This window comes from Gekko japonicus, unplaced genomic scaffold (genome assembly GCF_001447785.1).
Source record: "Gekko japonicus isolate JY-2015 unplaced genomic scaffold, Gekko_japonicus_V1.1 scaffold64, whole genome shotgun sequence".
In the NCBI taxonomy this organism is placed as follows: domain Eukaryota; kingdom Metazoa; phylum Chordata; class Lepidosauria; order Squamata; family Gekkonidae; genus Gekko; species Gekko japonicus.
The window spans coordinates 220,164-232,263 of NW_015170277.1; the positions used below are offsets into that span (position 1 = coordinate 220,164).

General features: G+C 43.8%; 1 protein-coding gene across 13 annotated transcripts in view; it reads left to right on the plus strand.

Annotated features, from left to right (window-relative positions):
- CLIP1 (CAP-Gly domain containing linker protein 1) overlaps positions 1-12,100 on the plus strand; it is a 139,780-nt gene that overhangs the window by 24,168 nt on the left and 103,512 nt on the right. For all 13 annotated transcript variants that reach the window (XM_015417693.1, XM_015417694.1, XM_015417695.1 and 10 more), the window contains exons 2-3: positions 7,769-7,967; positions 9,385-9,965. In XM_015417693.1, the coding sequence (XP_015273179.1) occupies positions 7,874-7,967; positions 9,385-9,965 (675 nt within the window). In that variant the 5' untranslated portion in view covers positions 7,769-7,873. The remainder of the gene's footprint in view (positions 1-7,768; positions 7,968-9,384; positions 9,966-12,100) is intronic.

Below are 12,100 nucleotides of genomic sequence, written 5' to 3' on the forward strand. Positions count from 1 at the left end.
ACAAAAATGAGGGAGCAGGAGAGGGACCACATCCTCTCAAGGCTGCAAGCTGCACAGAGGCCTGATCCCTTGGGTGCTATCCTCTGTATCAGTGTTGTGGTTAACAGTGGTTGAAAAGACAGAAGACATATCTCATTTTCAGGTGAGTGACTACAGTAGCCAGCTTTTCAGTGGTTCTATTTCAGACCTGTACATACAGGCAAGATATTGCAGCCACAAAATATTGTTTTAGAAGAAGAAGAAGAGATTGGATTTATACCCCGCCCTTCACTACACAAAGGAGTCTCAGAGCGGCTTACAAACTCCTTTCCCTTCCTCTCCCCACAACAGACACCCTGCGAGGTAGGCGCAGCTGAGAGAGCTCTTGACAGAAACAGCTCTTTTTCAAGAACAGCTCTTATCAGAACTACGGCTCCGCCACCGGCATCAAGCAGGTGCAAGTGGAGGAGTGGGGAATCAAACCCGGTCCTCCCAGATTAGAGTCCGCGCACTTAACCACTACTTTCCAGCTGTGTATGATCTGCTGAACATAACTCTGCTTTTTCTGTCTATTGTCATGACTAGCCTATTTATCTTGCTACTTTTCCTCTTAGGGAAGTGGAATGGGAATGTATCATTCCTCAGAATATTTTCCTATGCAACTCTCTCCCCCCCTCCCCCTCCCCAATATTTTGGTACTATGTTCTGGGATCAATTTAAGCTTCACTTGTAAATGTAAGATTTGATGTCCTGCCTTTGCATAAGAATATGCTGCAACTCAAGTGTTGCTTTTGAATTATCATTACACTATACTGAAGGAATGTCATTTGACTTGGCTCTTGAATCCTCACATATTTGGCCGCCTGACATCACTGGTTTAAACATCTGACCTATTGGATTGAATCTGCAGGAGCCCTTCTGCATGCAGATGGTGGTTCCTGCTAAGGACAGTGTGTTGTTTACACCATGGAGTAGAGCAGGGGTGTCAAACTCATTTGTTATGAGGGCCAGATCTGACATAAATGAGACCTTGTTGGGCCGGGCCATGTGTGTCATAAAATGTAATGCCAGGTAGCGGAGATATAAACTTTATAAAGGACACAAACACAAAGATTTCTTTTTAACTTAAAATAAAAACATGCTTAAAACATTAGCTCTGTAAGCTGCAAAGCTACTTTTGATTTATTGACATTCACCACAGAAATCTCATGCTCAGAGTTCTGAGTCTAGGACCCAGGTTAAAACATGAAATGGCTGAGCGAGTGAGAGAGTCTAGCGAAGCAAGCGATGATGCAGCAGCAGCAGGAGCAGCAGAACTGGAAGCAGGAGATGGCCAGTTCCACTGCGGGCCTGATGGAAGCCCTCTGGGGGCCTGATCTGGCCCCCGGGCCACATGTTTGACACCCCTGGAGTAGAGCATTGCATGACAAAAGTAAAAACAAATCCAAATCCAGCACTCGTCATCCCTTTTAGAACTTAATGAGTTCCTGGTTTCAAGCTAGAGAATCTTGAGTGAGGAGCAAACGTAAGAACCATAGACCTTCCGCTGAGCATGTCCAGCAGCATGTCATGGTGCTGCTTGCTTCCTGTTCAAAAGCATCTGCTTCAACTTTCTTCCACAAAGATTTTACCTGCTTAATCAGTCTCTTGAGTTGCATCTGGGTTTCCCCCCCCCCCAGTGTAGTTTCTAGACAAACTCCCTTGCGTTCTTGTTCAATGCCTATTTCATGATCTTGAGTGAAGCTGCAAGATTTAAATGGGACTGCCCCTTTGGGAAGTCAGCCCAACATAGTGAGCCAGTTTAGCTGGTGGATTCATTGCTGAATAAGCAGAATGTCCGGGTGAAGGAAGGGCGGGGGGAGGGGAAGTACTAGGGAAATCCTTAACACTTCGCTTGCATGGGAGGAAATTCCTTCTGAGACCAAGGATACTTGGTGTCTGTTACATAGTGCAAAATGTTCTTGCTGTTTTGACCACCAATGTTGGCATGAGCCGTTGCAGAGTTCTGCGGAAATGGAAAAGCAAAGTACAGGAGAAGAGGGCCATGCCAAAGACAGAGCAAAAAACCAAAGAGCAGTGGTACAGGGGGAAGAACAGTTATTCAGTTATACTGCCCCTACATGTTTCACATACACTTCGTCAGGGGAAATCTATAAGAATGTAAATGAAAACCAGAAAAAACAAGTTACCATTAAAAGCAGGATTAGGAGACTTTGTAAACAAAAAAGACAGTACACACTGAGCATGTGAAAAGTGCATAAATCCATGAGAATATTTCAGTTATTACACAGGTACAAAATATAGGTGGAGACAAAACTTCCACCAGCTAGAAAAGAATACATGTAACCTGTAAAATTGTATAGCCAAAATAGATCCCACAGCAGCAGTCTTTGAGAAAGAGAGGTGTGATGGTCTGACTGGTTTTTTCTTTCATAGGAGATAACAATTCAAGGCTTTCATTTAACCTATGAGACAATGCATTCATTGGTCTCAAAATCCACTCTGCCATTTTTTTTCAGTAGCATTTTATCACTCTGGGATTCAAATCTAAAAATAACCCACGGTGTAAAGTCTGCTGGGTCGTGGTTGTGCTCTAGAAAGTATTGAAGTAAAGGAGCATGTTTTTTAAAACATGGATAGTATGTTTATGGTCTGCAGTCTCCCTAGAAGCAAAAACGACTAAACTGAGGCTATACAACTTTGGTCACATTATGAGAAGACAAGAATTGTGCCAGGAAAAGTTGAAGGTGGCAAGAAAAGAGCAAGGCCCAACATGAGATGGATGGACTCTACAAAGGAAGCCACGGTCCTTAGTTTGCAAGACCTGAGCAGGACATTTTGGAGGTCATTAATTCATAGAGTCACCATTAGTCCAAAGTGGCTTGACGGCAACACACACGCACACTCAGTGTTTTTGCCAACATGTAACTTTTCACAAGGACATTTACTAATATTCACTGTCTGGTCAGAGCTTCATGTGGTGGAATTACTGAGAATGTATAGTATCTTCTATAGATTAATAAAACTTTTCAAAACTTTAAAAAAATTGTTGTGCTACTGTGTACAGATTAATATTTAAAATCAGGTGTTGTTTTGAATGACAGTTTCTCGTCACACCTAGGGAATATCATTCAATATATTCCACATTCTCTTTACGATCTTGTAAAGACTGATATGTACATGATTGAAGGTTAGGTTGCACCTGGGTCTCCCAAGGCCAGCTTGTTTTTTTTTTTTACTTTGTCGCCTGTCCTGTTAAAATCAGTGGTCTTTGAATAAGCAGACTGATAGCACCTGACATGATTTGCCCCTCTAGATACCAACTTCTGTTCTAAAATACTGGTTTCCTTGTGGAAATGCTATATAGTAGAACAATTCTTCCTGATCCTTTGTAATTTGCTATATGACAAATGTTTGAAAAAGCAAACAAAAATATGGTCTGCTTTTCTCATGTTTTGCTTGATTTTGTTTGTTACCTCATTCTCGTTTTTTTAAAAAAATCTCTTTTGTGGGGAGAGATAATGCTTCTTGATAAGAGTACTGGAGGAAACTACTGCTTGTTTTACTGCTGGTTTTTATACTGCTAGATTTTATTGTTGGATGGTTGTGTTTATTGATTCTTAAGCATTTTCATTTTAAATATTTCTGGCCTAGAACATTTGTTAATCTTTTCTGATGGACTGTAGTAGTAATGATGTGTGTTAATTTGTAATGGGTCACAAGGTGGAGTAGCGGGGGGGGGGGAATGTGGGATGCTGCATAGGAATTAATATTTTGGGGCTGAATCATCCCTGGATTCTCCCTTAAGTCTGTGACACATTCACAAAGCTGGTCAAGGTTCGCACAGGGTATTCCTAAACTTTGGATTTCTAAAATTTGCAAGTAAACATTATAGAGTTGGTATTTTCCATTGTTGCTGTCTGTTGGCATGTAGAATGGACTGTTGTGTGTCACATAGAATAGGTGTACCTTTGGCCTGATTAAACAGGGTGGCTGTTGTGCTTTTAGAACTGACTGGATAGCAAGACAAGAAGCGACTATTTAGATGATGATAAACTCTGACTTTAGTTTACAGTAAAACAGTTGAATCCCGGCTGAATCGCAGAGCAACTGATGTCAGAGGCAAGGACAGATTGAAGGTTTCAGTGTCTCTCTCTCAAAGCCTATTTAGGAGGGAAACTGCATCTCTAAATGTACATTTTCTTCTTAAATCTTTGGCTATATCCTGCCTTTTGCATCTGTTAGTGCTTCTAATGCCACTTAAATTCTTTGGTTGGCCTTGAGTACAGTAAATCTGGCTGGTTTTAACTGCTAACCGAAGTGTCACGTGCTTGCATTGTCCTTGTGACTGGTCTATAATTATATTTTTAGAATGCTTTTCTAATCAATCCTTATTGCCTGTGGCTGATTTTATCGCCGGCTGACTTAATGGTTGTGCTTTGGTCAGTTTCCTGCCCCCATAGGCGACTCTTGTGGTTAATCTGCTGGAAATAATCATCTGAAGGGTTTCAGGGGGTGTTTCAGCTCAAGGGATTTACACCAGTGGCATTAGACTAAATGAACTGTGGCTGTAGAGCGCTTGTGAAATTCCAGGGAATAGTCTGAACAGGAAGGAGAAAGGCTTCTTTTAGTCCCACAGTGGGCAACAGCACACAGCCCCACTGATAAAGTCAGACTTCCCTAACACTTTTTAACCCATTGCCAGTTTCTCCTGTGGCACAGCCAGGGCTATTTTTGGGCAGGAACGCACAGGAACGGAGTTCTGGCTGGCTCCTGAGTTGGCCACGCCCAGCAGGAACTCATTAGCATAATAGGCCACACCCAACAGCAGAAACTCATTAGGATTGGCTACATTAGGGGTGTTGGCCTAACATGCAAAGAAGTTCCTGCTACCAAAAAAGCCCTGGGTTTTGACAACAAAGCAAACAGAATAAGAAGCAAAAGGTGGTGTGGCTGGATGAGCACATTTCTGATAACATGGGGTGTGTGGCCTAATATGCTAATGAGATATGGTGTCATGGGTGTGGCCTAATATGCTGATGAGTTTATGGTGTTGGGTGTGGCCTATTATGCTAATGGGTTCCTGCTGGGCTTTTTCTACAAAAAAAGCCCTGGGCACAGCTTTGCTGTCCTGGTACTCACCATTGCTGCTGCGTGATATACTTTATAGATGGTCCAGCGTACCTCTTTATTTCTGTCGGCAAACAACTGGTCATGCCTTCTGAAAACAGTTATTGTAGAAGTATTTGACAACTCAGAATGCTGAGAATCCTGGCATGTGTAAAACAGGGGTCTTCAAATTCTTGCTGGACTTGGTAGCCAAGCTTCTTTTTTTAATTCAAGTGACTCCTGAGGCTTTGTTTTGTCTTAACCCTTCGGTTTCACCCCAGTGGGGAAATCTGAGGCTGCCCAATTTCTTTTCCTTTTTTTTTTTAATTTAGAGAATAATTTTTTATTTTGTAACAACAAAGACAAACAAACAAAACAGACATTAAGTGGGAGAATTTCTCCTTTTTAAACTGACTGTTATGTTATCCATACATCTCTCAATATAAGAATATTTCTACACCTTATATTATTAAGCATAGCTTTACACATTTTATCGTAAATGTTCTTATGTCCTCTGTTTCGGTTATGTTCGTGTTTCATTTGTTATATTCTTCAATCCACTTGTAAAGTCTTGACTATGTTTCTTCAAAATTTTCCTCTTTATATCCTTTCAAAATTACATTTCTCAATTTCTGCAGTTTCTAGTAGCTTATTTATTATTTCTTCTTTTTGAAGGTATCTCCTTTCTTCTCCAATATTTGGCATACAATATTCTAGCAGTTGTAACTACATGTAACCAGCTTATTTCCCTGTTGATGTGTCCTTAGCTGCAGCCAGGGCTTTTTTTGTAGAAAAACCCCAGCAGGAACTCATTAGCATAATTGGCCACACCCAACAGCAGGAACGTATTAGCATATTAGGCCACACCCCTGACAGCACGGCTCATTAGCATATGAGGCCACACCCCTGTGTTACCAGAAGTGTACCAGAAGCCACACCCACCTTTTGCTTCTTATTCTGTTTACCTTGTTTGTTGTCAAAACCCAGGGCTTTTTTTGTAGCAGGAACTCCTTTGCATGTTAGGCCACACACCTCTAATGTAGCCAATCCTAATGAGTTCCTGCTGTTGGGTGTGGCCTATTATGCTAATGAGTTCCTGCTGGGTGTTGCCAACTCAGGAGCCAGCCAGAACTCCATTCCTGTGCGTTCTTTCCCAAAAATAGCCCTGGCTGCAGCAAAAGAGTTTTCAGCTTCGGGGCAAGAGCGACATCTGACTTTGTTTAACCGTCGGTCCCATAGAAGAGCGTTCTGTCCTCCCGTTAACACTTTGGCTTCTGTACCAGGCCAGCGTGCTTCTGGCAAGCATGGGGGATGATCTAAATGCTGCGTGTGCACAGGCTTGGGCGGATGCCAGCGTGCTGTGTGGACAGCCGGCCCAAGACTGCCTTTCCATAACCTGTATATCCAGTTCTGAGAAAACAGTTGCCGTTTCGCTACTTTAAAAACTTCCTTGCCTCCTCGGGAGTTGTTTTTTGCTTGCGGCGACTTAATCATTTTACTTACCCAGCCCGTCTTAATAGTCAAATGCTGTCTGTTTAAACTATGTTTTGACGTAAGTTGTTTCTTTGCAAATAGCCAGAGGGGTCCATCAACACTGGTAGCTGTATTAGTCTGTCTGTAGCCGTATAAAAGAGCAAGAGTTCCAGTAACACCGTAAAGACTGACAAAAGTTGTGGCAGGGTGTGAGCTTTTGTGAGTTGCTGCTCACTTCTTCAGGTGCCACAAATTTTGTTAGTCTTTAAGGTGCTGCTGGATTCTCGCTTTTTCCAGAGAGGAACGTTAGACACAGATCAGTGTGTTTTAACGGAAACAGGCTGTTTTTGTAACCATTTGTGGTTCTTGTACGCGTTCAAGGAGAACAACCCAGATCACAAAGTGAAGAATCCTTGATTAAAACTGCTTTGGAAAATTAATCTTGTCTTGGGGCTACGTCTGAAAAGCCTTTATTAGGTCTCTAAATGAAAGCAGTGCTGTTTTGCTAGCAGCTGTGGAGGAGGGACTCCTTTTCTAGCACTGGCTACAGAGGAATGGCGCTGGGGCACTCCAAGGGGACTGCATAATAGGCTAACACGTCTTGTGAACTTCTAGGAATTCTAGCGCAGCAAAGGTGGGCGTTTGGCTATTGGCTGTCAAGGGATAGTGCTCTGCTGAGCCATTGTGTGTGCGTGTGCGCGTGTGTTCAGATCTTAGCAGATTTCTGATACTCTGGGCATCATGTGCTGAGTTTTGCTTCTTAAAAAAATTTTTTTTGCCCACTTGCTAAACTGTGTTGCTCCAGAATGTTGCAACACTTCACAAATATCTAGAATTGCCTGAATTCCTCAAATACTTGGTATTTTTCCTCCTGTGGGAATGTTGGTAAAGCTGTCCAGGGCTTTGTTTTCTTTTTTTCTTTTTCAAAATAGCCTTTAGCTGAAAGCTCAATTAGAAAACAGCAGCCGGTTCTTAAAGTACTGGAGAGTCATCCAGATGTCTCAGGCTTCCAGAAGCTGTGATGATTTTTAGTAGAAAATAAACTTCCCGTGTCTAGGAATCACCAGCTTCACCCTGAAAGTATTCCTTTGGCGTTGCTTTGGGTGCTGGGTTTACAAGCCTTTAAAGAAGAAAAACCTATTTGTCTTTTTTTTTCTCCCCCCCCCCCCCCCCAATATATGTACACTTCAAACCGGTACATCTATAGGTTTGACTCAGAGGCAAACGGCGTAGAAGACCCTACGCATCCATATGCGGGAGGAGATAGTTGCTGCAGTCAGAGGGGATCGAGCACCGACAGCAAAAGAAAAAGATGAGTACGTTGAAACCGAGTGGGCTTAAGGCTCCCACCAAGATCAGCAAGCCTGGAATTACATTGTTGAAATCAGCTGCATCTGTCGCTGCTGGTAAGGAAGAGTTTAACTTCTTAAGATAAAGGGCTCTGCACGTATTTCCCAGCGCTGCTCACGTTTCTGACGCAGGCATAATTTTTAATAGCCACTTCGGGGGGGGGGGGGGCACGGAATATGAAGACGCTCTTTATAAAATCTGAAGACGCTTTTTAATAAAAGCAGAGAAAATGAGAATTATATGTTGAGTGTTGAAAACTTTTCTCTTGGTTAACAAATCCCGGGGCTCGGGGTTGGGTTGCGCAGTAACAAGGCAAGGCTGCCTTTTACTGACCCGACTAAGGTCCTACCCATGTTGGTTTGATAAGACTGCAGATTCTTTCACCATGTTGCATCCAGCACACACATGTAGAAGGTGAGTCTGAAGGCAGGTTAAGTGTGCCTGAGTAGGTGGGCAGGCAGGTAGTAGAAAGGGGGGGGCAGTAGGGAGGGCCTGGCCTCCACTGCATTTCATTATAATCTACTTCAGAGATCGCCAGCTGTAGCAGAAGCCGGAGCCAGCCTCAGAATGGCTGCCCCAGCTTACTTTCAATCACACGGCGGAGATCCTCGTGCTGTGGTGGCAGCTGCCGCCGAAGCAACATTTTAAAAAATCTGCACACCCAATCAACTCTCCAGTGGCCGGTCAGAAGACTTGCTGTGGAAGAGCCCCACCCCGGCCACACCCACTTTCTAAAAAAATTGCTGGGCACCAGAAAAGGTGTCAGTGGCTGCCATGTCAACCATGGTCGCCATGTTGAGGATCCCTAAGAACATAAGAGAAGCCAGTGTTGGATCAGGCCAGTGGCCCATCCAGTCCAACACTCTGTGTCACAGAGTGGCCAGAAATCCCAGGGGCCATCAGGAGGTCCAGCAGGGGGGCCAGGACACTAGAAGCTCTCCCATTGTTGCCCCCCTCCCAAGCACCAAGAAAGACAGAGCATCCCTTGCCCCAGACCGAGAGTTCCTATAAGAACATAAGAGAACCCCATGTTGGACCAGGCCAAAGGCCTATCCAGTCCAACACTCTGTGTCACACAATGGCCAAAAATACCAGGGGCCATCAGGAGGTCCACCAGTGGGGCCAGGACACCAGAAGCCCTCCCACTGTTGCCCCCCCAAGCACCAAGAATACAGAGCTTCCCTTGCCCCAGACCGAGAGTTCCTGTCTAGTGGTGAACAGCCACTGATGGACCTCTGCTCCATATGTTTATCCAATTCCCTCTTGAAGCTGTCCATGCATGTAGCCGCCACCACCTCCTGGGGCAGAGAATCCCTGATCTACTTTTTATTTTCTGTATTCATATACTGCCTTTCTACAGGTTTCAAAGGAGACAACCACATTAAAATATTTAAAAAATTACGATGCATGTTCCTTTTAGATGTTTTTTGTAACTCGTACTACTAACATTAACACACGGTTGTCTGCATTTAGTTCCAGCCCCGGCAGAAAAGGCTGCCGCCTGTGAGAAGACATCTAGCGCACCCACCTCAGAAGCACAGGAGGAGTTTGTCGATGACTTCCACATCGGAGAGCGCGTTTGGGTCAATGGGAACAAGCCCGGCTTTATTCAGTTCCTGGGAGAGACGCAGTTTGCTCCGGGACAGTGGGCGGGGATTGTGTTGGACGAACCGATCGGCAAGAACGACGGCTCCGTGGCTGGAGTTCGCTATTTCCAGTGTGAGCCCTTAAGGGGAATCTTCACGAGACCGTCCAAGCTCACCAGGAAAGTGTTGGCGGAGGATGAAGCCAATGGGACGCAGGCATCACACGCTTCCAGAGCCACTTCGCCAACCTCCGTGTCGGCCGCCAGCCTTGTGTCTTCGCCCTCAGTGGCAGCTCACCTCCCCACGACAGGTATTCCCCACAAGGCATCTCCTCCTGCTGCTAAGGAGCACCCGGTTTCTCAAATCAGTAACCTCTCCAAAACGGCGAGCGAATCGATATCTAATCTTTCTGAAGCCGGCTCGCTGAAGAAAGGAGAACGGGAACTCAAAATTGGAGACAGGGTTCTGGTAAGTTTGTTTTTGTCAAACCATCAAACCGTATGCTAGCAGAGTACACAGTTCTGTTTCCCATGCTTTGCACTAAGATGGAGCTCCACCTTCAGTGCAGGGTATCCTGATATCTGAGGCATGCTTTTCTTCTGAGCTCAAGTTTCACTCCTGAAAAGATTGGCCTGTAGAATGTCAAAGAATTAATGGTCCTCAGGGGAGCATACCTCTTCTGTGTCTGCATGAATGGCTAATCCGTGTGTGTTGACTGGAAGGAGGCAAGAATAGGCCAGTGGCTGGTAGGTAATTCTAACAGGCAGCTGCCTCTGAGGACAAATAATTTGGTTGTCTCTCTGAATCAGAAGGTCTTGCAGAGATGCTGGAAGCAGTCCTTGTCACTGTGCATGTGTAGGGTACTGGAGGCTCACAGCTTAGCCCCAAATACTTTTATTTCTCACAGTGAGCACTTTGGGAATTACTCTTATAATGTCTGCACAGCACACTTTTTGTTTTCCTTTCTAGATGTTGATTATTTATTTGACTTATTCATTTATAGCCCATCTTTCTCATGGAGACTCAAGGTGGATTACACTTAAGAGTGTAGTTTCTGTAATTCATTTAATTTAGTAGTTGGATTTGAAATTTAAGAGTAGTATTTAATTCTAGGAGCTTCTTTAGAAAGAGTGACGATCTCACAACAAATTAATGAGAGAATCAGAACTCAAAGGGCCAGAACTCTACAGAAAGGGGCCCTCTTTAGTCCTTGTTCTGCATCCAGTGGTCCAGACTTATTGTAAGCATTTAATTACTCAGAGAGTGATTAAAATGTGGAATTTGCTGACAGAGGATGTAGTGATGGGCATAGAGATGTGAAGGCCCGGGAAAAAAACGGAATTTTTTGGGGGGGAAACGGTTTTTCCCCATTTTTTCCCTGAAGTCTTTTTATTTTTTTCCGAAAAATTGGAAAAATTGAAAAAAGAAAAAAAATTAATTATGGAACGTTTTATTTTAACATGATGAATAAAATATTTTAAGGCAAGGTGTTCAGATATTGTCCAAATCATTTCTAAAAAATATGTATGGTGTCAGATTGATCTAATTTCTGTGCACGGAGGACAAGCAAGTCCTAGGTTACAAACTGAACTCTCCAATGCAAGAACAAGATGCATTTCTTCCTTTAGGAGGTGCTATTGTCACAAGAAAATAAAAAGGTTTCAGTTTTGTTTTTGCATGTGGGTGGGTATTCTGTTTGTAATAATTGTTTGGATACACTATATTTTTAATATGCTAGTTGTGATAATTTCATGCCAAGTAAAAATGTCCATAGTCATATTTTATGTTCCTAAAGTAACAGAATGACTTTCAATCTAGAAAAAACAAAAGAAATGCCAATGTAGCATTTTTTCAATTTTTCCGAAAATTTTCGTTTTTTCCCGAGCTTCAAAATTTCCGGAAATTTTACATCTCTATATGGGCACAGAAATAGACAACTTTAAAACGGGATTAGAGAGATTCATGGAGGATAGGTCTGTCAGTGGCTACTAGCCATGTTTGGTGTAGTGGTTAAGAAGAAGAAGAGAAGAAGACATTGGATTTATACCCCGCCCTTTACAACCCAAAGGTGTCTCAGAGCGGCTTACAAACTCCTTCCCCTTCCCCTACTAGCCATGTTTGGTGTAGTGGTTAAGAGCGGTGGACTGTAGTCTGGAGAACCAGGTTTGATACCCCACTCCTCCACATGAAGCCACCTGGTTGACCTTGGGTCAGTCACAGTTCTCTCAGAGCTTTTCTCTCAAGAGCAGTTCTCTCAGCTCTTTCAGCCCCACCTCACAGGGTGTCTGTTGTGGGGAGGGGAAAGGAAGGAGATTGTAAGCCGCTCTGAGACTCTGAGTGAAAGGCAGGGTATAAATCCAAGTCATTGTCTTTCTCCTCTTCCTCCTCTTTTTCCTCCTCCTCCTCTTCTTCTTCCTCTTCCTCCTCCTCCTCCTCCTCCTCTTCTTCTTCGTCCTCTTCCTCCTCTCCTTCTTCTTCTTCTTCCTCCTCCTCCTCCTCCTCTTCTTCTTCTTCCTCTTCCTCCTCTTCCTTCCTGTGAGGATCGTTGGCAGCCATTAAGGTCAGTGGGTATTGGCAGTTGCTAGGGAAGACCAGCCCATCAC